Source organism: Penicillium arizonense (genome assembly GCF_001773325.1).
Source record: "Penicillium arizonense strain CBS 141311 chromosome Unknown PENARI_contig004, whole genome shotgun sequence".
Taxonomy (NCBI): Eukaryota; Fungi; Ascomycota; class Eurotiomycetes; order Eurotiales; family Aspergillaceae; genus Penicillium; species Penicillium arizonense.
In genome coordinates, this window is record NW_019173281.1 from 371086 (window position 1) to 393022 (window position 21937).

General features: G+C 51.3%; 8 protein-coding genes across 8 annotated transcripts; 4 read left to right on the plus strand and 4 right to left on the minus strand.

Annotated features, from left to right (window-relative positions):
• Nucleotides 1–405: 405 nt before the first annotated feature.
• Nucleotides 406–1167, plus strand: PENARI_c004G09060 (transferase hexapeptide domain protein; the record flags this gene model as incomplete). The annotated part of the gene is made up of 1 exon (XM_022629322.1): nt 406–1167. One exon carries the CDS (start codon nt 406–408, stop codon nt 1165–1167), a length of 762 nt encoding a protein of 253 aa, XP_022491219.1.
• A 317-nt stretch (nt 1168–1484) lies between these two features.
• PENARI_c004G06891 (putative filament-forming protein (Tpr/p270)) lies at nt 1485–7422 on the minus strand (the record flags this gene model as incomplete). The annotated part of the gene is made up of 2 exons (XM_022629213.1): nt 1485–7078; nt 7131–7422. 2 exons carry the CDS (start codon nt 7420–7422, stop codon nt 1485–1487), a joined length of 5886 nt encoding a protein of 1961 aa, XP_022490923.1.
• Nucleotides 7423–7982: 560 nt separating this feature from the next.
• PENARI_c004G01106 (transcription factor TFIIE subunit TFA2) lies at nt 7983–8864 on the plus strand (the record flags this gene model as incomplete). The annotated part of the gene is made up of 1 exon (XM_022628918.1): nt 7983–8864. The coding sequence occupies one exon, from the start codon at nt 7983–7985 to the stop codon at nt 8862–8864; it is 882 nt and encodes a 293-aa protein (XP_022490819.1).
• A 447-nt stretch (nt 8865–9311) lies between these two features.
• PENARI_c004G11208 (3,4-dihydroxy-2-butanone-4-phosphate synthase RIB3) lies at nt 9312–10250 on the minus strand (the record flags this gene model as incomplete). The annotated part of the gene is made up of 3 exons (XM_022629436.1): nt 9312–9831; nt 9977–10094; nt 10187–10250. The coding sequence occupies 3 exons, from the start codon at nt 10248–10250 to the stop codon at nt 9312–9314; spliced, it is 702 nt and encodes a 233-aa protein (XP_022491274.1).
• A 3120-nt stretch (nt 10251–13370) lies between these two features.
• On the minus strand, nt 13371–15039 carry PENARI_c004G09796 (uncharacterized protein; the record flags this gene model as incomplete). The annotated part of the gene is made up of 2 exons (XM_022629362.1): nt 13371–14889; nt 14954–15039. 2 exons carry the CDS (start codon nt 15037–15039, stop codon nt 13371–13373), a joined length of 1605 nt encoding a protein of 534 aa, XP_022490825.1.
• A 748-nt stretch (nt 15040–15787) lies between these two features.
• Nucleotides 15788–16496, plus strand: PENARI_c004G11444 (putative ubiquitin conjugating enzyme (UbcK); the record flags this gene model as incomplete). The annotated part of the gene is made up of 3 exons (XM_022629453.1): nt 15788–15894; nt 15989–16321; nt 16394–16496. The coding sequence occupies 3 exons, from the start codon at nt 15788–15790 to the stop codon at nt 16494–16496; spliced, it is 543 nt and encodes a 180-aa protein (XP_022490641.1).
• Nucleotides 16497–17024: 528 nt separating this feature from the next.
• On the minus strand, nt 17025–19022 carry PENARI_c004G12171 (NupC/NupG family nucleoside CNT transporter; the record flags this gene model as incomplete). The annotated part of the gene is made up of 3 exons (XM_022629496.1): nt 17025–17303; nt 17359–18625; nt 18706–19022. 3 exons carry the CDS (start codon nt 19020–19022, stop codon nt 17025–17027), a joined length of 1863 nt encoding a protein of 620 aa, XP_022490690.1.
• A 1120-nt stretch (nt 19023–20142) lies between these two features.
• PENARI_c004G03820 (putative CECR1 family adenosine deaminase) lies at nt 20143–21916 on the plus strand (the record flags this gene model as incomplete). Its single annotated transcript, XM_022629057.1, has 2 exons — nt 20143–20257; nt 20316–21916. 2 exons carry the CDS (start codon nt 20143–20145, stop codon nt 21914–21916), a joined length of 1716 nt encoding a protein of 571 aa, XP_022491010.1.
• Nucleotides 21917–21937: the final 21 nt, after the last annotated feature.

Below are 21937 nucleotides of genomic sequence, written 5' to 3' on the forward strand. Positions count from 1 at the left end.
ATTGTTAGCGTTGCATTTATAGATATCGAGTTTAGATTTAGATACCCAGCCTGAAATGTATTAATACACAGGGCTTATTATTTTCATGACCCAGCAGACCGATGTATATGTACGAATTTGCATCGAGTCTCTGTCACTGGGGTTTTTCGCTGATCCTTATAGCCACGATATTGTCTTTGAATCGACTGTAAACTAGATTGATTAGTTACCTAAAGTTGACCAATCTCACATAATATGACATCTGAGCCCTCTTTCCATCGATAGATAGAAAGGAGCAAACTATAGGAGCTGCCAGCCAAGTGGCCATCCATTGTTGTAGGTGATAGAGCTGACTAAATGATCCGCCTGGGAGCTGTCGCATCATGATCTCTCCGCAGAAACACAAATTCCCCCACAACAACCACAATGGCAACGCTCAAACCGCCAACAAATACACACCGCTCCTCATCATCGTCTCACAGCTCTGGTCCACCAAAAGCCCCCCTAAAAGCCGATGCCACCGCCACAATTGCCGATACCGTCGTCTTCCAGGGCACATACCCAGTGACCATCGGCGCAGGGACAGTGGTGCACCCGCGCGCGCGATTCTACGCCTACGAGGGACCAATATACATCGGTGACAGCTGTATAATTTGCGAGAAAGCTGTGATTGGAGCGGCGCCCAGTCCATCGAGTCGATCACCGTCGCCGTCCAGGACCGCAGATCCAAACATAACAAGCTCCGAATCTGGGACAGGGACGGACTTAAAGAAAGAAGCCGCGACGCGGATCTCATATTTCGTTACTGTTGGCCCGTTATCGACCATCGAACCGGGTGCCCATGTTCATTCTTCTGCTAGCATTGAAGCTCTCGCGATAATCCGCCGTGGTGCCGATATTGGGTCTCACTCGAAGGTGTGTTCGGGCGTTGAGATTGCTGCTAGTGGTCCTGTCGGTGAATGGGTTGTAGTCTGGGGTTCCGGGCCTGGGCAGCGGAGGAAGAGAGCGCGTGGCGCGAAAGCCATGAGCCCCGCTGTTGTTGGTGCGGCGCAGATTTCGCAAGCGCCTCTTCCTGCTCCTGCGCCGGAGGGGAGGGTTATTGAGGATGCGAGGTTGATGGTTTTGCAGAAAGAGAGGGAGGTCCTGGGGAGGATGCTTGTTCCTGCTGCTGGGGGGAAGAAAAAGTGATTATTATCTGGGTGTTTTTGAGTCTTGAGATTTCGTTTAGTAGATTTGTCTTCGAGCAAATGATACCCCTGTTACTTTATATTTATCACACCTGTGGCTGTCTACAATAATTTATTTTGTTTCTTGAAAACAGAATTGAAAATAGAAACCGACAAACGCCGCCATACACTGGAGTAGATACATGACAAAGGAATAATTATGCTCTTTGCATCGCAAGACCGACTATGAGAAGCGCAGGAAACCCTGCGCTCATGCCGCAATGATCAGAAAAGATGAGGTAAAACTGGAAATACAAAAAAGAAACGTGAAGGATTTGTTCAAGATGAGCCCCCACCGCGAGGCTGTTGTCCACCGCCACCTCTCTGTCTCTTTCCGGCGTTTGCAGCCTCGTTGGCATTGTCAGAGCCTTCCTCACGAGAGCGCTTGTTGCCCTGCGGAATGAACTGGCGAGCGGAGGCGTTTAGGTTCCCGCGGTTGGCATTGGCGGTTTGGTTTTGGTTTTGGGATTGGGCGTTGGTGTTTTGGTTGCCACCACGACCTTGCCCTCCACGGCCGCCTCTGCCTCGCTGAGCACCCCCACCACGTTGGACCTGAGCCTGGTTTTGACCTTGCTGGTCATTTTGTTGAGCGTGGCCAAATTGCTGACCACCGCCACGGCCCCCACGTCCACCTCTGGCAATTGGAAGTCCTGATTGCAGGGCGCGCATCAACCCCGGTGGGTTACCGGCAGGAGGTTTGTTCGGCAGATTAGAAGGTTGATGGTTCTGCTCCGCTTGCGGTTGACCAAGCTGGGTAGGGGGATTCGGGGCAGGCTGTGCTTGTCCCTGTTCGGATGCAGGGCTAGGGGAAACTTGAACTGGAGGAGCTGGGGTGGCAGCTGGAGCCGGTGCCGCAGGGACAGGGACAGAGGCAGCCGAAGAAGGAACCACCGGTGCTTGCTGGACCGGTGTTGATGCTGAAGAGGCAGGTTGGGTTGAGGACGTGGTTGCTGCCGCTGGTTTTGCAGCGGGTGCAGGCTGGGCTTTCTGTGCGTCCTCCCAGACTTTAGCCACAGCTTTTTCTGGGGTTTCTGTGGCAGCCTTTTTCATAACGTCGATCTTGGCATTCGCATTGTTGAGTCTTTTCTCAAGCATGCTTATTTGCACGAGTGGCTTCTGCCCGGCCAACTTGATTTCATTATCTTTCCTTGCAAGTTTTTGGTTGTATTCTTGATCATTCTGTTCAAGTTTTTGTGCGTGTTCCTTGTCCTTCTGTTCAACTTTGTTGCGGAGGAACTTGACAATAACATCTTTAATGGGTTTGTTCGTTTTACAGATCTGTAAGGCTTCAGCCTCGCCCAGTTTGGCCAAACGATCTGCAAAATCTTCCTCTGGCTTCGAGGGCGTTGCTGGTGCTTGATCAGTAATGCCACCTGCCGTACCGGGAGCAGACTGTCCACTGGCAGAAAGCTTCTCAACCTCCTGGCGATGAGCGGCTTTGGCTTCAGCCAGCTGAGTGATGTATTGTTTGATCTTGGCATCGTGCTCGCGTTCCTTCTCGGCAAGGGCAGCTTCGAGGCGTTGGATCTTCTGCTCGAGGCTTTGGATCTTCTGTTCGAGGGCCTGGACCCGTTGGTCGCCGCCAGGCACGGAAACTGAGACTGTAGCAGTTGGGAATTGGGAAGCTGGGGTGGGGTTGACAGCGGCAGCAGCAGGTGTTGCTGCTGCAGCGGGCGCGGGTGCGGGTGACGCGACGGGCATCTTGGCAACTTCGGCCTTCAGTGTCTCCAATTCCGCCTTGGTGATCTGCAGTTCTTGTTGAATGACTTCCTTGTCCTCCAAGGCCGTTTTGAGGTCGGCTGAGATGTTGTTGATACGAGACGTTTGATCCTTCGAACGTGCCTTGGCCTGCTCTATGAGATCGTTTCGTCTGCTCTTCCACTGCTCCTCGGCCTTCTTCAATTTATCCTCGGCCTCCGTGATCTGGGCCTGAAGGCCAGTTCGTTCGGCCATAAGCGCATCTCGTTCAGATACAGCCGCGTTTCTCTCGTTCTCAAGGGTGGTGAGCGTTTTCTCCAGCTCGCCGTTGGAGTTGTTCTGAACGAGTTCTGCATAGTGATCGCGGTTTTCCTGCAGCAATTGCAGTTCTCTATTCTTGGCCTCGGCCTCGTCCTCCAACTCGCAAATTCTGGACTCATGGCGTGCGATTTGCGTGGAAAGTTCAACCACCTGAGCTGACTTTTGCTGAAGTGCGGTTTCCTTTTCCTTGAGTTGATCTTGGAAGAGGAGGGTGGTTTTGTCGCAGGACTCTTTGAGCTCATCGATACTTCTTTGACGCTTGTCATTCGCCTCTTGAGCCTGACTTTCAGCTTCGCGGCGGAACTTTTCGAGATCCTCGCGTGCCACATCATATGAAGACTGCAGCGCAAGGAACTTAGAATTCACCCCGCGGAGCTCCTTTTCGAGTCGGGCTTTTGCAAAGCTCGTACAGTCGGATTCGGTCTGAACAATCGACAGCCGGTTTTGCAAGGAAGCGATGATGGCTTCTTCAGTTTCGGTATCGGGAGTTACCTGGTCACCCTCCGGCAGTTCATCCAAACCTTCGACCCGGCGCCGCAATGCCAAGTTCTGGCTCTTGTGGTTCTCAAGAAGCGTGTAGAGGTGGGTGTTCTCTTTCTGCATCTCTTCTCGGCGCTTTTTCAGCTCATTAATATCGACCTCGTGCTTGGCTTGTTGCTCCTTCCAGCTCTCCTCCTTTTGAACGAGGTCATTCTTGTAGGTTTCGGTTTGCGTTTTCAGTGTGACGATCTGAACCTTCAAATCATTGGCCTCGTCACGAACTGCTTGGAGGCTTCGAACGGCATCGGCATGTTCGACGAATTCCCTTTCGTACTTTTGCTGGGCCTGGTCGTAATTACGCTGGGCAAGGTCGGAGATTTCTGCTTGTGCCTTCATATCCTCTTCGTGGCATTGTGCTGCAGCAACATGGCCTTCAATAACCTGGTTGAGGCGAGTGATCTCCGATTCGAAATGCGCCTCGCGTTCTTCTAGGTGACGACTGGCCTCGCTTTGCTTTTCTTTGAGCTGAGAAATCTCAGAGTTGGCGTTTGTCAGTTCAGCCGAGATTTCATCGATTCGATTTTTGAGGTCCTGAATCATCTCGTCTTTTTCCTTGATAAGGGCATCCGTCTCTTGGCGGTACTGCTCCTGTGTCTCGGTGACAGACTCTAGGCGTTCTTCCGTATCTTGGCTGATGGCCTGGTAATCTTGAGCCAATTGGTTGGCGTGAACAAGTTCAGCGTTTGCTGAATTTAGTTCACGCTTGAGCTTAGAAACTTGAAGAGAAAGCTCCTCTTCCGGAGTCAGGTCACTGCCTTCGCCAGGTTCTTGGACCACAACGGGGGTCTCGGCGAGGCCGGCAGAAACACTAGGCTGCGACGGCAAGACTCGCGCGCGCTCTTCGGCACTCTTCAGCTCGGCAGTGAGTTCATTCACGCGGGCTTGTAGGTGATCCCGGGTTGTCTTCGTGGCAACAAGCTGTTCGCGGACTGAACTCAAGCTAGTCATCAGGTCGTTAATTTGCTTCTGAGATTGTTCATGTTCACCATCCCGGCGCAGAGCGTGCTTCTCCAACTCTTCCTCCTTGTTTTTGAGTTTGAGTTTTGTGTCTTTGAGCTTGGATTCGAGGGCTTCCAATCGTTGTTCAGTTTGTTTGAGTTCCGCAATGTGAATCTGAAGCTCTGTGTTCGATGATTGCAAAGCATCCTTCTGAGCCCAGAGAGTTTCCACCTCATCTTTGTACCTCTTCTCAGCCATTTCCAAACGGTCCTTCTCCGCTTTCAGTTGTGCGTACTGTTTCTGAAGTTCCTCTTGTTTACCGTCGGCAACAATAAGATTCTCAGCAGCTTCACGAAGTTGGTTTCCTTGGCGTATGGCGTTTTCAGAGAGTTGAGAATTGCGCTCCTGTAATATAGCTTTTTCGCTTTGGTGCATGTTCATTTCATTTCGAAGTAGCTCTTCGCGGCGCGAGGAGGCAGTGATTGCGCCATTGAGACGAGTGATCTCGGACAGGAGCTTACTCTTCTCGTGAGCAAGTTCATTGACCTGCTGACGGAGTTTAGTATGCTCTGCGTTGGTGTCCTCGCGGTAGGCATCGAATTGAGCTTGGACCTTGCTGAGCATCTCAGCATTGTCTTGTCCTAGGAGTTCACCAGCGCCGGGAGAACCACCGAGCGGCATGGACTGCGAAAACACAGACTGTTCGGTGATGTTCTGCTTTCTGTGCATGAGCATGCTGCGGAAGGTGTCTCGCTCCTTGACGTAACTTTGCATTTGCGCAGTGAGGTTGGCAATCTCATCTGAGTTTGTCTGGGCTCGGACCCGGAGTTCCTTGAGTTCATCGATTTCGTTTAGTCTCGCGGCCTCCTTCTCACGGGCCTCTTCGCCTTCCAGTCTGTCACCGAGGTCTCTCAACATTTGCCGAAGCTTGACGTTTTGCGCTTGAAGTTCGTGGAGATTCTTGAAAGTTGTCAGGTTTTGGCTGATAAAGCGTCCAGTGGCGTTGAGATCCGCATCAGATTCTTCGACATGACCACGTGCGATTCTCTCAAGCTCCTCGCGATCGTATTCTTCGCCCTTTTGTAAAAGAGCAACTTCCAAGAGAAGAACCTTGACTTCAGAACCCAGATCCCGAAGCTGACGGCGAAGGATATCGCCATCACGGGCCAAGCCTTCGACCTGGCCCTGCCACTTCCGTGCCTCTTTCAATGAATGATCCCGTTCTTTGTTGGCTGTGTCATTCAGACTGGACATATCCAACACAGCCTGGTTGAGACGGTTGATTTCTGCGTCCTTTTGCGCGATGTCAGGGCTAGTCGAATCCAGCTCCAACACCATCTCGTCGATAGTGCTTCGGTATTCCTGGTTATTTCTCTCCGCTGCAGCCAAGGCAGCTCGCATCTTGTCGTATTCAGCATACATTTGGGTGACTGTCAAACCACCCTTGCCACGGGAGGCGCGCGGTGAGAATGTACTTCCAGGAGTGCCAAATCGCATGGTACTGGAACGCATCGGGGTGCTTGGTCCGGCTCCATTTAGAGAACGAGCAGGGCTTGCAGATCTACCTCTGGCTGTCTCAGACTCGATCTGCGCCATCACCTCCTCAAGCTCAGCAATGCGAGACGCGGCAGTATTCTTCTCGCTCGTCTCGGTCTCAAGCTCCACACGCAGGCGTGAAATTTCTTGCGCCGCGTCATGTTTCGCTTTCTCTAAGGCGAGTTGGCACTCTTGTGCCCGTTGTTTGGCCATCTGCGCAGCAGATCCTTGCAACTCGGCAAGTCGATTGGAGCTATCGAGCTCGATGCGGAAAGATTCGGTTGCTTGGATGGCTTCTTCCTCTAACTTTTGGATGGTAGCCAGAGACTCCTCGTACCGCTGCTCCGTTTCATCCAGACGACTCTTGAGTGAGTTCTCGCTGCGTCTCAGCTGGTCAATGGTCGAGTTTGCCTCTTCATTTTCATGTTGAAGCGCCGAGATCCGAGCAGTTTTTTCCTTGCGGAAGTTGATGTACTCGGCTGATTTCGTCTTCAATTCATTCTCAAACCATTCGTTGTTCTTGTTGGTGAGATCTAATTCTTGTTGAAGATTTTGTTCGCGGAAACGTGCACGAGCAGACTCCGAGCTTGCATCCTGGACATTTTGCTCGGCCTTTGAGAGTAAGCGTCGCAGGTCGGTGGTCTTCTCGTGTTGAACCGAAAGCTCCTGCGCCAATTCGTCATAGGCCGTGGACTTGGATTCAAGTAAGGCAAGCGTGTCTCTGTTCGAGGTCTCAAGGGTTGAGATGCGAGATTTCAAGGACGTAATGTCGGATTCGTTTGATGTGGATGAAGATCTTAATGTCGAGATTTCCTTTTCCAGTGAAGCGCGGGTGGTTTCTGCTATAAGTCAACATAGAGCTCTCCAGGGACAGAGAGAAGGGATTCATACCAGATTCATGCAATTTCTTGCGAAGCTCCTCGACTTCTTTGTGTTCCTTGTCCACATTGGATTTGAGAGCCTTGACCTTAGACTCGTTGCTGCGTACAGCAGCTTCAAGCTCTACCTCCAAGCGACGCTTGTCGGACTTGAGCTCGTCATACTCATGGGCCGTTTTGGTGAGGGACTGCAAAAGCTGATTGACAAGCTCCACCGTTGGGGCCTGTGTCAAGCTCGTAAGCGTGGTTTCAGGAACCGAAAAGTGAGATGACAAATATGGTAATTGGACGGCGATGTCAGCCATGGTATCGAAGTATCAACAGCAATAAGCTGTTGTGGCGGCGAAATCAAGAAGACGAAGACGCGGTGCAAGCTAAAGCTGAGCCTCCGAGGGTGGACGCGCTGTGTACTGTTCAGAGACGAGTACACACGGCGCTTTGCAGGAAGCTTCAGGTCATGACGATCCAGAAAGGAAAGTTGGATCGCACGGTTGGGAAGTAAAAAGAATTGAATGAAAAGGTGGAGTGAGAGGAGATGGGCCAAGGGCGTCCAGTTCCGCGCTTTGGTTGCGTTCGTCAAAGGAGGTTTAGCGCTGCCGGGTCATGTGACCTTCTTTGTCTGCCTCATCTGTCCATGACTTCCACTTGCTTCTAGTCTAACAGGGTTATCTGCGCCTTCTTCTAACCCTGTGGCTCATTGTCTTTTTTCCCCTTTAGGCATCATCCACAGGCATTTTCCTATGCTGAGCTTTCTTTGAATCCTCGACCTTGATCTAGGTCAACCCGAGGCAATAACCGGTTGTCAACCAAGCTTCCTTTCATTCATCTCCACGGCCTCACTGATCCTCGATCCGTTGTCGCAACCATGTCGTACCTTCAGAACCAGTTGAAGAACTTCAACGCCAGTGTGATGGAGTCGGCGAACCGGATGCCTCAGCAGAGACGTGTGGTCAATAACCAGCCAGCCTCCGGCGGCAGCTCCCAGGTCCCATCGTCTGCGCCGACCCCCTCGTCCTCTAGTGAGGTTAAAAAGAAGCGTCACGATGCAGACATCGTCTACTCTCAGCCAGCGAACACCGGCACGGGCAAAGATATTATGACGCAGGTGTTGTTTGCGATCGAGCATATGAAGTCCAAGAATACCCCCCTCAAGTTTGGTGATATCGTATCATATCTCTCTCTTCAGCACCGTGCACACGACCAAGGCTACGTTCAGGCTCTTCGACGCATTCTCCAGAACCACGAAAAGGTTGAATTTGACCCCAGCGGCGCAAACGGCGAAGGCACATTCAGGTTCCGCCCTCTCCACAACATTCGAAATGCCGAGCAACTGCTCCAGAAACTTCAGTCTCAATCCACTGCCGCCGGAATGAGTGTCCGGGAGCTCAAGGAGGGATGGCCAACCGTCGAGGAGGAAATCAACCAATTGGAGAAACAAGGGAAATTACTCGTGACTCGCAACAAGAAGGACGATCATCCCAAGATGGTCTGGGCTAACGATCCATCGCTGATCGAGCACTTCGACGATGAGTTCAAAGAAATCTGGTACAAGATCAGGGTTCCGGATGCGCCAGCGGTCAAGGAGGAACTCGAAAAGGCAGGCATTACGCCCACCAACAAAAACAAGGTAGTCGGGCCTCGAGTCGCAGCGCCAAATAAGAAGGTCAAGAAGCCACGGCGCAGCGGCAAGACGACCAACACTCACATGATGGGCATTCTCAGGGACTATTCGCACCTCAAGCGGTAGTGGACCTAGCCCAGAAAGCTGCAGGGCCCTCGCCTGGCTCGTTTGCTCCCCTGCTCCAGTGAAACCTGAGACCTGATCAAGGTGGGCTCTTTATTGCATTGCATTGGCGTTTGAAGAGAGCGTGCGTGACTGCCGTCACCGCATGGGAACTCGGCTTTGACATTTACACTTCTGATCTGGCATTTGCCCTTTGTACATTACACGCCGAAAATGATAGATACCCAAATAAACTAGCAATGCCCTTTCTGCGATCAGCCACTGTCCAGTCCACAATCTACGTTGTCACATACACCACGACTCTATTTATATGCATTCATTTCATCGAAAAGGTATCAAGGAGAAGGCGTAGTGATGTACAAGGTACCCAAAAACACACAAAGCTCCAAAAGCAAAGGCCCCTAAATGACAAGCAAACCTAGGACAAATGAATAGAAAAGAACCAAACCCTCAATGCTTCCCATTGGCAACACCAGACCCTTCAGTCTTCTCCAAGTAGTGCACCAAATCCTCAATAGTACACACCTTAATCCCCCACTTCTTACCAAACCGCAAACACCCATCCCTTCGCATCATGCCATTATTCCCCGAAACCTCAGGAACCCCCTCAACAACCTCCCCATCCTCAACCAGCTCCGCAATCACACCAGCCGGCGCCTTCCCAGCCAGCTTGCAGAAGTCCACCGCAGCCTCGGTGTGACCCGTCCGCTCGAGTACACCACCAGGACGCGCCTGTAGCGGGATGATATGGCCCGGCCGGCGGAAAGAGTCGATTTGCGCAGTGGGCGAGGCCAGCGTTCGGCATGTCAGTGCGCGGTCTTCGGCGGAGATTCCTGTTGTTACCGAGTCGTCGCTGGAGTCGATTGTGATTGTATAGGCTGTGCACTTGGGGTCGGCATTTTCGGCTACCATTTGTGGGAGGGCGAGGCGGGTGGCGAGGTCCGGGGTGATCGGGGCGCATATTAAACCACTACCAGAGTCAGTTCGTTTGATCTGGTTTGTTTAAAGTATTTCACTTGTAGTGATTATGTGCCATTGCGGGGTTGGAGATAAGTGGGAGAGGATATATTGTGTAGGCATTTCATGCAAATTCCGGTGGTGGGGGGCGCTCTTACCTCGTATAACGGACCAGGAAGGCCATTTGCGCGGCTGTGATGGACTCAGCGGCGATTATCAGGTCGCCTTCATTCTCGCGATCTTGCGAATCAAGGACAATGATGAATTCTCCATTCTCTATATGCGTCACAGTCAGTTATCTGTTGGAGTGCCTCGCGAGCGGATTAAGACCGCGATAGGGAAAATGTCCAAGTATAAGGAGGACTCACTAAAGGCTGCAATTGTGTCCTCAATTGAGTCGAATTGGTGTGCGATGTCCGCGGGGGAAGGCATTGTGATCGGAGTATGGATTGGCACTTTTGCCCCTCACTGCGCAATTGCAAGGTGCGTAGGTAGTACCGAAGGGAAGGTACAAAGATTATACAAAGTGAAAGGTGAGAACTGGAAAGAAAGCAAGATGCAACGTGTGAAAGAAAAAGAAGAATCGCGAAGAACCTGAGTCACCGGCTGACAAGCGCACTAGAAATGCTCGTGATGCGCGGGGAGCCGGACCCGACGGATTGTTAAGCCTCGGGACCAAATAGGGAAATTCTTCCTCCGAGGTCTATAAAGCCCTACTTGGTGTCTTTTCGGGCTTCGACTTCGGGCAATTAACTTTTTACTGTGTAGTATTAATGGTTTGTTTCATTATATGCCCGCAATACATATCTAGCCTACAGGAATTGACGGTCTAGGTCGCCGGTGTTTTAAAATTTAGAGCCACTATAGGTGATCCAGCTTACAAGATAGGATTAAACCGGACAGAAAAGAGGAAAATCAGATTTTAGGGTATTAGAACAAATCAAATGAAAGTGTATCAACTCAGCCCCAACCCCCGACTACCCATCCAGCGCACCTCATCCGCCTGTCTCTCGAGGGCACGCCGCATAGTATCCTCATACCTCTGTTCTTTTTCCCAGTCATCACGACGCTTATTCCGCATAGCCTCGCGAGTAGCCTCATCGACTTCAGCATGCATAAACACATCGTCCTCAGACTCATAGCCGTCATCAAGTTCCATCTCATAATTCGCAGGGATTGAGAATTTAAGCCGACCAATACGCTCGCCGGTCCATATGAGGAGTTCATCCCCAGTGAGATTACCACCCGTGGGTAGAACCTTTCGGGCGACCTCATTATTGCCTGGAGAGTGGGAGCCCGGCCAGAGACCACGAGGCTCATCGTCGTGATCATTTTGTCCAGATGCTGGCTGTCGACTGCGACGACTGAATGGAATCTGAAGGGGGGAAGTATTGATATTCCAACGTCGGACCTCTGAACGACCGTCTCGCTCAGTCCATTTGATATTGCCCTCAGCGTCGGAGAAGACGATACGATTTCCGTGGGAGCCAACAGAAAGCAATTTGGAACTGGCGGCGCTCTGTCGGTTTTTGTACTCTGAATTGAGGTTCGACGTCATGTTCGAGGGTCTGTAGTCCTTTTCTGATTCTGACTTCAGGCTGTATAGCTCTAATGAGCCTCGGCCATTATATTCGCCACATGCTACGACGGAGTGGGATTCTGGATAAGTGGTATCTGAGAAGACAGGGAACCGGGGCGCTGGGACAGAGGCCAGACCACATAATCGACCTCCGGAATGGACGGTGGTTTGTAACCGTGGGAAGAAACGGCGGTCGTAGCATAATATGCTGGGGAAGCGGCCTGCGAGGAGGATGGTGTTTACATGAGGAGCTGGCGGGTGCAGGATAGAAAGAGGACCTGGCTGGAAGAGGGGAGCATAGTTGGCTCCTGGTTCTGATGGTTCCGGACTGCGAATGCGTCTGGGTGGCTGCCCATTGGGTTGGAGTTTGAATAAGGGCAAATCGGAGCGAGCAAAAATGCCCGAATCCGAGGCAGTTGGGCCAAGAACCTTTTCACACCGCGAGCTGATTGCTTCTTCTTCCTCGACGGCGGATAGTCTGGCGTCGTATATTTGCAGGCTCAGCGTTGTGGCTAGTGTCAGAGGCACGGAGTAATCTGTTTCCTGTGAAAGGGCGAAAATCGACCATGGATAGCGTTGCTGAGAGACTACTCTCAATGTCTCTAAGTCGACTTCATTGAGGATATTTCCAATTGCAAGGTATGCGCGTTGCCGTAGCGAGTCCACACTAACGCCTTCACCCAGGTTGATAAAGTCCAACGAAGACTTAGAAGGAGAATGATCACGGCGCCCAGACAGGTTTTTCATAAGCAATCCCGGCTCACTAATCCCAAGGATCTTGCCCTTTTTTGCCTGCGAGTCAGCAGAATGCGAATGATTCAAATCCCAAATGCAGACACTGCCATCCTCAAGCGGAGCGACGATTTTATTCTGTCTCGCCGAACTCCAATCCTTAAGCAGGCCCATGCCCTTAACCTCAGAGGCTTGCCCATTCTTCCCGTTGTCCTGACGGACCGACGGCTGTTGAGTCCATGTCAACGAAATAGGACCCTGACGAGCAATATACTCCGAATACCAATCAACGTGCTCCCCCCTCGCAGAAGAGTCCCAATCAGTCGCCGCCCGGGCCCTCTCCCCCCAAGACAATTCCCGATCCTCAAAGTCTGCATAAGAACCAGACACAGAAGGCTGGATCAATTCACGCAGCGAGTCCTGGCCCAAGTTGGTCAGCGACGCCGTCGTATCGGAAAGAGGACTCTCGGATATGCGGGCCGGGCGGGAAGCCTGGCGGGCAGCCAAAGACTGGTCATAACAGTGCAGTCGCCATTGACTATTATCGCGGGCGAGGTTAAAGAATTTCTTATTGATGGATTGGAGCTGGACCTTCTCTCGCGGGGTGAGGACTGATTTTCCGATCAGCTCTTGGCCGGGGAAGTTCGGGGGAGGTGCCTACGGTCGATGATTTTGGATAGAATCTCTACCGGCAGCTTATCCATGCCGAGGGGACAACTGCATTGGGGATAGGGGTGAGGTCCTTTGATGAGGTTCTGGTCGGGTTTGCCCCCGCGATGATCTGCGAGTCCAGACCGTCACGTGGATTGGGCTTGAGTACGGAGTATACATGTAGAGATGGGAGTGATAGGCTAATGACGTTTTGGGATCTGAGACATGAGAAGAGTAAGCTCGGGAGACTTATCGGACAGGTCCACTGGTTTCGAAAACAATGAAAGTAAACAACTGGACGTTGCAACTAGATTTAAGCTCTTGCTCAACTCCGGATCGAACTATTGGTTCTAGCCGCAACTCAAATGTAAGACCACATCTAAGTTATGATTCAAGCTATGTGCACATTAAACATAAAAAGATGCGAATGATATGAGGTGTTCCTTTCCCACAGCCAAACTCCAGCCTGGCCCAATCTTCCCGCCATCAATCAGTCATAATTCGTACATTAAGCGTAAAAGTAAATCCACAAAAAAAGGGGAGATAGAAGAACAAAAAAGGAAGATGACAGTATATGGCATGCAACACTGCTACTCGTCTGGTCGGAAGACAGCCTCTTTGCAGAGAATGGCCACCTTTTTGAAGAAACGTCGCCATTCAAGCGGATCGCCTTTGATTTTGATGAACTCAACCTCGAACACGCCCTCTGAGACACACTCAATGAGTACCTTGCCCTGCAGCGGACACATCCTGCCATCCTTGGCAATCACCCGAATCATGGCAGAACTGTCTCCCGCAGTCACAGCAGGGACACTTGGCACTGGGACTCCGAGTCGATGAAGTGCCTCACAAATGAGAGGTACGAGAAGCTTGAGCTCCCAAGCAGAGTAGAAACGGGTCATTGGGCGTGAGGGAACAATATCCTGGAACTTCTGTGCGTTTTGGGTGCGGCTCACTGGCACTGAAGGCTGCTGTGAGAACTGTGACATGGACGGCTCGTCCTCGAGATGGCCTGCCATAACTGCATCCTGGGAGGCGAATAGTTTCCCAGTAGGCTGGGTTGAAGAGAAGACATCGGATTCCTGTGGGTTGTCCCAGTCCATCAACATACCACCGCCCAGCATCTCCGGCTGCGTTGAGGACAATCCTCCCGCGTTTGCACTGTCGTCAACATCCATATCCATCTGGTCAAAGCTGCGACTAGCTCCTTTCCTCGGTTGGGACAGGGGGTCCTGGCTGAAATCGATATGAAGCGACTCGAACATGGATGTAGCAAGATTGATGGGATCCCTCAGCTTGCCATCAGCGGAAAGAAACTTGTTCGCACGCGTGTACCAGGGATGTCTCCGCACATCCTCCAGCGAGAATCGACTCTTGGGATCAACTGTCAACATGCCACGTAGCAGTGATAACGTGGCTGGTGGCAACTTCTGCCAAAGCTCATCGGTTGTTCGTGAATTTGTCGCTACATATTCGTGAAACTCGAAGCTATCGTCTGTAGGACTGTCCCATGGCGTATTGCCCGCCAAGAGGACGAAGAGCACAATCCCGCAAGACCAAATGTCTACCAGGTCGGGATGATATCCAGCTCCCTTGTTAGGACCCCGGGTACTGCTGGTAATGACCTCAGGTGCAATATACGGAGGACTCCCACAGAACGTGGTAGAGAGCTTCCGCGTCCCCTTGTACTCGAACAGCGCGGCCAAACCAAAATCCGCAATCTTCAGGTTCCCATCCCCAGTCAACAGCATGTTCTCGGGCTTGATATCGCGGTGCCCCACGCCCTTGGAGTGCATGAAGCTCACGGCACTGACGAGTTGGGAGAAATAGACATGGGCAATGTCCTCGCCCACACCTTCGTCGGCCTCGATCTTATCGAAGAGATCCCCGCCTTCAGCCAACTCCATGGCGATCCAACGCCACACGCTGTCTTCGCCTGTCTGGTAGAAACTGATGATATTCCTATGGCCCGAGACATGTTTGTGTACCGTCACCTCCAATTGGAGTTGTCTTGCGCTGATCTTCCCGTGGCGTGCGGCATAATCTTTGTGGATGTACTTGACTGCGAAGACGGGGTTATCTGAATCGAGTGGGCAGGCTTTCTTGATACTATGAGAGTTCAAGACACGTTACGTTAGATCTGGCTTTGGGCGAAGATAGGATACTGCCTTACCAGGCATAGGCACCTTGGCCGATGGTCTTGGACACGATGCGAAACGGCACGTCGTCTGGGAGCGGGGCAAGCTGCGAATGCTGCATTGTGGAGTTGGGAAGCTCACCACGAGCTTACGTTAAAATCAGACAGGGGATATTAGAGACTAAAAGGGCATCGTGAGTGGTTGAAGCAGGGATGAGGCTGAACGCGAGGGAGACGCGGGATACGCGGGCCACTTTATCCTGAACGGGAAGTGTGTTGACTAGGCAGACCACATCAGTGACGCTAGATATGTGTAAAGATTCATGTCTAGCATCTATGCTATATGATATATCTTGGCCTATTTCTATCTGCATCATTTAGTTCTTATAGATTTGAAACTGCACAGACCCGCATTGACTCCGATCGCACTAAGTCTGCCAGATCGGCCTGCATTTCCTGCCTCGAGACCACTTGAAAATCAGTATTATATCCAGATTTAACGCTTTGAACCGATGTATCTTACCTCGTTAGATTAGGGCTCGTATGTTGCCCTGGAGGCCATGAAATTATATTGTGCTAACGAAGTTCGTAGCGGGGTCTCGTTGCCCGGGGCGCTTAGCAGTAAACAAATCCACTCGGACTTTTCTTTGACTTCTTTCCTTTACACTTGGACTTGGCCACTTACTTGAACACTCCTCAACTTCCGAGCATAACCTTCACGGTCTCTCGGTTGCTCAGTTTCTCGGTTTCTCGCATCAGACGTTCTCAGCGGATCACTTGACGGATCCGGCGTCATTCCAACCTCGCTACACCAGCATTCCACAGTCCACCTTAACACCACTCCAACCCTTGAGACTCTCATCTTTCAACATGGACTACAGCATGGAGGACACGCAGAACTCAGCGCCCGACGCGCTGGAAGCATCTAAGCTCAGCACTACTGCGCAAAGAAGCGACACGCAGAGCGTCACCAAGCGGTTCGTTTCCCCCGCGCAAACACCCTCAAATAGCCCACAAGGCATCTCCCTTTTTGAAAACAAGAAATTGACAAGCTCTCTTTCATCCGTACAGACTCCAAGCCGAACTGATGCAGCTCATGCTCTCCCCATCCCCCGGCATCTCCGCCTTTCCGGACGCAGACGGCAACCTCCTCTCGTGGACAGCAACAATCATCGGCCCGACCGAGACACCCTACGAGGGCCTCACCCTCAAGCTCTCCTTCGCTTTTCCTAATAACTATCCCTACTCGCCCCCAACTGTCCTCTTCAAGACCCCAATCTACCACCCCAACTTCGACTTCTCGGGCCGTATCTGCCTCGACATCCTCAAGGACAAGTGGAGTGCCGTCTACAATGTCCAGAGCGTGCTTCTTAGCTTGCAGAGTCTCCTGGGTGAACCTAACAAGTATGCACATAACCCCACCACCCCTCTCCTAGTAATCCAATGCAATAAACATACAGTACTAACAAACCACAGCGCGAGTCCCTTGAACGCCCAAGCCGCCGAACTCTGGGACTCAGACCAGGAAGAATTCAAGCGTCACGTGCTGGCCCGCCACCGTGATTTGGACGAGGAATAGATTGAACATTACATTGCATGTCCTTTCGTTTTCATTTTGCATTGGCGTCGGTTGGTCCAAATGCCTACTCAGTTGGGGGTTTGGGAACGTGCTGCACATGCATAACGGTCACATCCATGGGCCTGGGAGTTTTGTTCGCTGGTTGTTTTTTTCTTATTCTTTATTCGATGGGAGTTTCACGCATTCAAGTACAGGCGTGGCATGTTCTTGTTACCCGTGAATTGAACTTCTGGGTGGTTTTGCATCTTGCTTTTTTGGCTTGGAGGTTTGCCTCTTGTCCTAGATTTTTTAGGTTTAGTGTAGTGTATTGTTGAATTGAGTTCAATCAATCAATCAAAGTTCTATTAAACTGTTGGAGCCTAACTAGTATATGTATCAACTGTTGTAGATATCCATTCTCAACCTCAAATGTAGCGGCAATGACACGCCAGCTATAATACATAAAAGCCGAAAATATATTCAAAACAATAATGTCAATATCCAACATTAAATACAAGGTCCACACCTAGCCAATTAAAATCCAGCCAATCAAGAACTGAAATACTGCTTCTCATTAGTGATAAGCAGACCAGCAATAGTAGCACTAGTAAAAGTACTAATAGCACCAGTAATCATAGCACTGAACGCAACACGCGACACATCACCACCACGAGAAGGCGCGATCTGCGACAGCACACCGATCTGGTTACCCAGGGATCCAATATTGGCGAAACCACAGAGAGCGTAGGTGGCGATGAGACGGGAGCGGTCTGAGAGGTCGGCGTAGTCTGCTGAGGTTTGGAGAGCATTGTAGGCGACAAATTCGTTCTAGAGATTTGGTTAGATTATTGAAAAAGGATGCTGGGGATGGGGAAGGACACACAGTAACGAGCTTGAGACCGATTAGCTGGCCAACCTTCAGTAGATCGCCGTTACGGGAAACACCGAGTAAGAAAGCAATCGGGTAACAGATGTATCCGACGATCAATTCCAGGGTCAGAGGGGGATCGTTGATATTTAGATACCTGCCCCACCAAGTGAGGAGGCCGTTAACCAGACCGACGAGGGAGATGATACAGAGCAGGGTGGCCCCGATCATAGCGGCGATTTTCAGACCAAGCCAGGCACCGCTGGAGAAAGCGTGCAGGGCGTTTGAGGAGCGGTGTTCTTCGTTATCGGGGACGACGACACGACCGGCTGTGAGTGTTTCTTCTTCTTCGGGCCAGCGCAGCTTCGAGACTGCCAGGGAGGCTGGGATACTCATGACGCAGGAACTCACCAGTGCCTGGGGGTTAACGCCCATGCTGATGTAGGCGATGAGGACACTTCCAGCGATTGTTGCGAAGCCGGAGCACATGACTTGGTGGAGTTCGGCCATTGTGAGGTGAGGGATGAAGGGACGGATTAGCATGGCTGATTCGCCTTGTCCGATGAAAGGTGATGCGGCTGCAACGACGGCTTCGGCGCCGGAGACGCGCATGCTCCAGAAGAAGAAGACGGCGAATTTGCCGATGAACCATTGCAGCACGCTGGTGTAGTATAAGAGCTGGACAATGGAGACGAAGAAGATGATGGCGGGGATGACGCTGATGAGGAAGAAGTTTGCAGGAGCGAAGGGTTTTTCGAGCTTGTAGAAGTCATCGCTGGTCAGGAAGGTTACACCTTCAATGGCGAATCCGAGGAGGTCACGAGCCAGCTCGGAGATGAAGTTGAAGATGTCATAACCTGCGCCGGAGCGGAGCACAAACAGTGCGATGATGAACTGTGACAGCATGCCGACGATGACAGTGTGCCAGATGATCTTCTTGCGATTGCGGGATGTGAGCCACAGGCCGAAGATGAAGACTACCATACCGAAGAGACTGACGGCACGGCTGGCACGCGTGTTATCTTCGGACTCTGGGGAGGCGAATGCTCCGATGATGATTACAGCAATGCATACCAGGGCGCCAGCGGGCGTCCTTAACTTCTCTGGGATCGCGCGCACGATCACACGGGCAGTGTGTGACCACACGAAGCTCATAGGCTTCGTCACGATGGTGATGGGAACATAGAAGAAGATCATGCGCAGGGTGATAGCAAGATACAGCAGGAATGGGATGAGCCATCCGAGGTCAGACCGATGCAAAATCAGACCAGCAATCCACCAGCTAAAAGAAGCATGAGTCTCTGCTTTGAAAGGTGTTGATACCCGCATTTCCAGATTCCAGAGTGGACTCCATCAACTCACCCGGTAAATAAGAGCCAAACGACCAAATGGACGGCGTGTCTCCGATGCTTCATCGCGCGCCGATACCATGTTCGCTGGGGGTAGCTTTCAGCAGCTTCTTCATCCCTAGAGCTGGACTTGCTCTCGTGATCCAGTGGTGTCGGTTCGGGGACCACGGCTTTGTCGAACTTGACATCGCTGGAGTAGACTACTTCATCTTGGCGACCTTCTTCGGCGTAGGTTGTATGGTGGTGATGAGTGTGGTGATGTTGGTTCTCTGGATCCAGCACAGGGTCATGGGGGACAGCCTGGGCTGTGGCCTCCGTGGATTTATCCATTGTCCAAAAGTGTGCAGAATTGAATGCAAACTCAAGTGCAAACTCAAGTGCAATTACGATATAAAAAAAAAGACCAAAGACCCAAAAATTAGACAAGACCCGCCCGTGCTGCAAGGGAAGATCGGCGAGCGAAGGGTTTTATAAGAGAAGTCGGTTAACTTATCTCCAACTTTACTGGCATTCCAATTTATTTTTCACTTGCCACGCGAGACAATCTGTGCGGGGATTTCTGGAAGAGATAGAGAGAACGCTAACAAGGATAGGAACAAGGCTAGCCATCGGAGACCTCCCTTTCTCGTCCAGCTCTGGGGTCGACACACCAATGAACGGACAGGCCGACGGGGCTCCCGTCTCACGTCGAGCCACCCAGAGCCACATGTAACCGCATATTTGGAGCCATTGATAAGACGGTTGCACTATGTCGGTGGCCTAGCTCTGTTTAGGTAGAGATATCTTGCCACCGACCCATTTAGACTCATGTCGCGGTGGTGATTGGTCGCGTGTAGATCAGACTAAGCGGTTGGAAAGTCTCTCCGCACTGTTTATTATGCACGTTTGTGGAGTCGCGTGCTCTGAGAGAGTTTTTCTCATTTGTATGGAGTACCGAGGTCAGTAGATCGAGTGCCTGGCCTGTTGTGTGACGGGAAGAGCGAGTATTTCACAAATAGGCATTGTGTGACTTATCACGGATGAGGGAATTTAGGGTAAATTTAGCGTTGAAAAACTGGAGACTCAGTCAATAAGCGGTAGAGTTCGGAGTGTCCACTTGATATCCACGGCTCCGATAGTTAGCTTGGCACACACACGCTCTTTGTTATTCGTGTTATTTGTGTGTGTATCTCTTTTTGAAGTCTATTTCATAGGACTATAACTCTGCGGCGAACGCCGAGTGATATATCCCCGTAGACCGACGGTCAGCGGGAGGAAATACATCAAGGTTCAAATGAGGCTGATTTGTGTGTAAATTAGCCCAATCAAAACAGAAAAAAGAAAGAAAAAAGAAAAATCAACTCGCTACAAATAGACCTATTTAGGGGAAGAAGAGCAGAATAAGCATAATCGGAAACGGAAAGGCGGGGAGCATCTGCCCCTCTTCTGAACTTCTTCTTTTAACACCAACATGGATAACGAATGGGAAATCGAGGAGGGCATCCCACAGTTCGGTGATCCCTTTATCCAACAATATCTCAAAGGACGCGATGCTCTTATCGTGGAAGAGCAAAAGAGACGTCATGGTAGTTCCCCAATTCCCCAGTTCCCCAGTTCCAGTGTAATCAAACTGATCCTCCCCAGATGCAAACCTCCGCAAATCACTGTCGCCTATAGCCGCCCGGGCATCGAAGATCGTTTCGCAGATCCGAGCCCAGGAGCAGAACGAACTATGGACCAGTGGATTAGACGAAGCTGCCGCCCACCAGTCAGATGAGATCCTCTACCCGGGCGTCATGTTTAATTTGGCCAAAGGGCGCATGGAGAAAACCAAACTGTGGAAGATTGTGGAGAAGATGCCGAAAGGCTCCCTTCTCCACGCGCACATGGATGCCATGTTCGATATCGAATTTTTGCTTGACCAGGCATTCTCCACGCCGGGGATACACATGACTGCCCCGGGTCCATTGATCACACAGAAAGACTTGGACTCCGCGCCTCTGACGTTCCAGTATTCCTCGCAGCCCCTGAGCATATCAGAGGAGAAGCCCAGTATCTGGACTCAGACATACGAGCCTTTATCGTTGATCTCAATCCAGAAAGCTGCCTCGTCTTTCCCTAATGGAGGGGAGAAGGGGTTCCGGGAATGGCTGACTAGTCGCTGTGTGCTCATGCCCGAGCACTCATACCACCACCATCACGGAGTCGATGCAATCTGGGGTCTGTTCCAGAACACCTTCCCCATTATCGATTCCTTACTCATGTATGAGCCTATTTTCCGGGTCTGTCTTCACCGTTTGCTTGGACAATTGGCTGCCGATGGTATCCGATACGTGGAATTCCGGATCGGATTTAACTTCAAGTACAGGAGACAAGGAAATGATGAGCCTGACACGGACTTCTTCGAGTGGGCTCGCGTGGTGGAAGAGGTGGTGGATCAATTCAAGGAGTCGGAAGAAGGGAAGCACTTCTACGATGCCCGACTGATCTGGACTACGCTACGCCGCTTTTCCAATGACCTCATTATCAAGAGTATGAAGCAGTGCATTGAGTCGAAGCAGGCATTTCCCGATCTGTTCTGCGGGTTCGACCTTGTCGGACAAGAAGATCGGGGAAGACCACTTGTTGACCTTGTCCCGATCCTATTCTGGTTCCGAAAGCAATGTGCAGAAGAAGGGGTTGATATTCCCTTCTTCTTCCACGCCGGTGAATGCCTAGGTGATGGTGATGCGACTGACCACAACCTGTTCGATGCCATCCTCCTCGGCACGCGACGAATCGGCCATGGCTTCTCGCTCTACAAACACCCTCTCCTGATTGACCTAGTCAAAGAAAAGAAGATCCTCGTTGAATGCTGCCCAATTTCAAACGAGGTCCTCCGCCTTGCCAGCTCCATCAAATCCCACCCTCTCCCCGCATTATTATCCAGAGGCGTACCCGTTTCGCTGTGCAACGATGACCCCGCAATCCTTGGCCATGGGCGGAATGGACTGACACATGATTTCTGGCAAGCGTTGCAGGGACTGGAAAATGTGGATTTGGTCGGCCTATCGATGATGGCTCAGAACTCCATCCGGTGGAGCTGCTACGAAGATCAATCAACGGCCGAGTGGAAGGCTGGCATCCAGAACGGGGTGATGGGCAAGGGGCTGAAATCTGAGCGCTTGCGTGACTTTGGATCTGAATTTGAGAAGTTCTGCGAGTGGATCGTTTTGGAGTTTGCGGAGTTTGATGTCGATGACTAGTTTGATCACGGGATGTTAAGA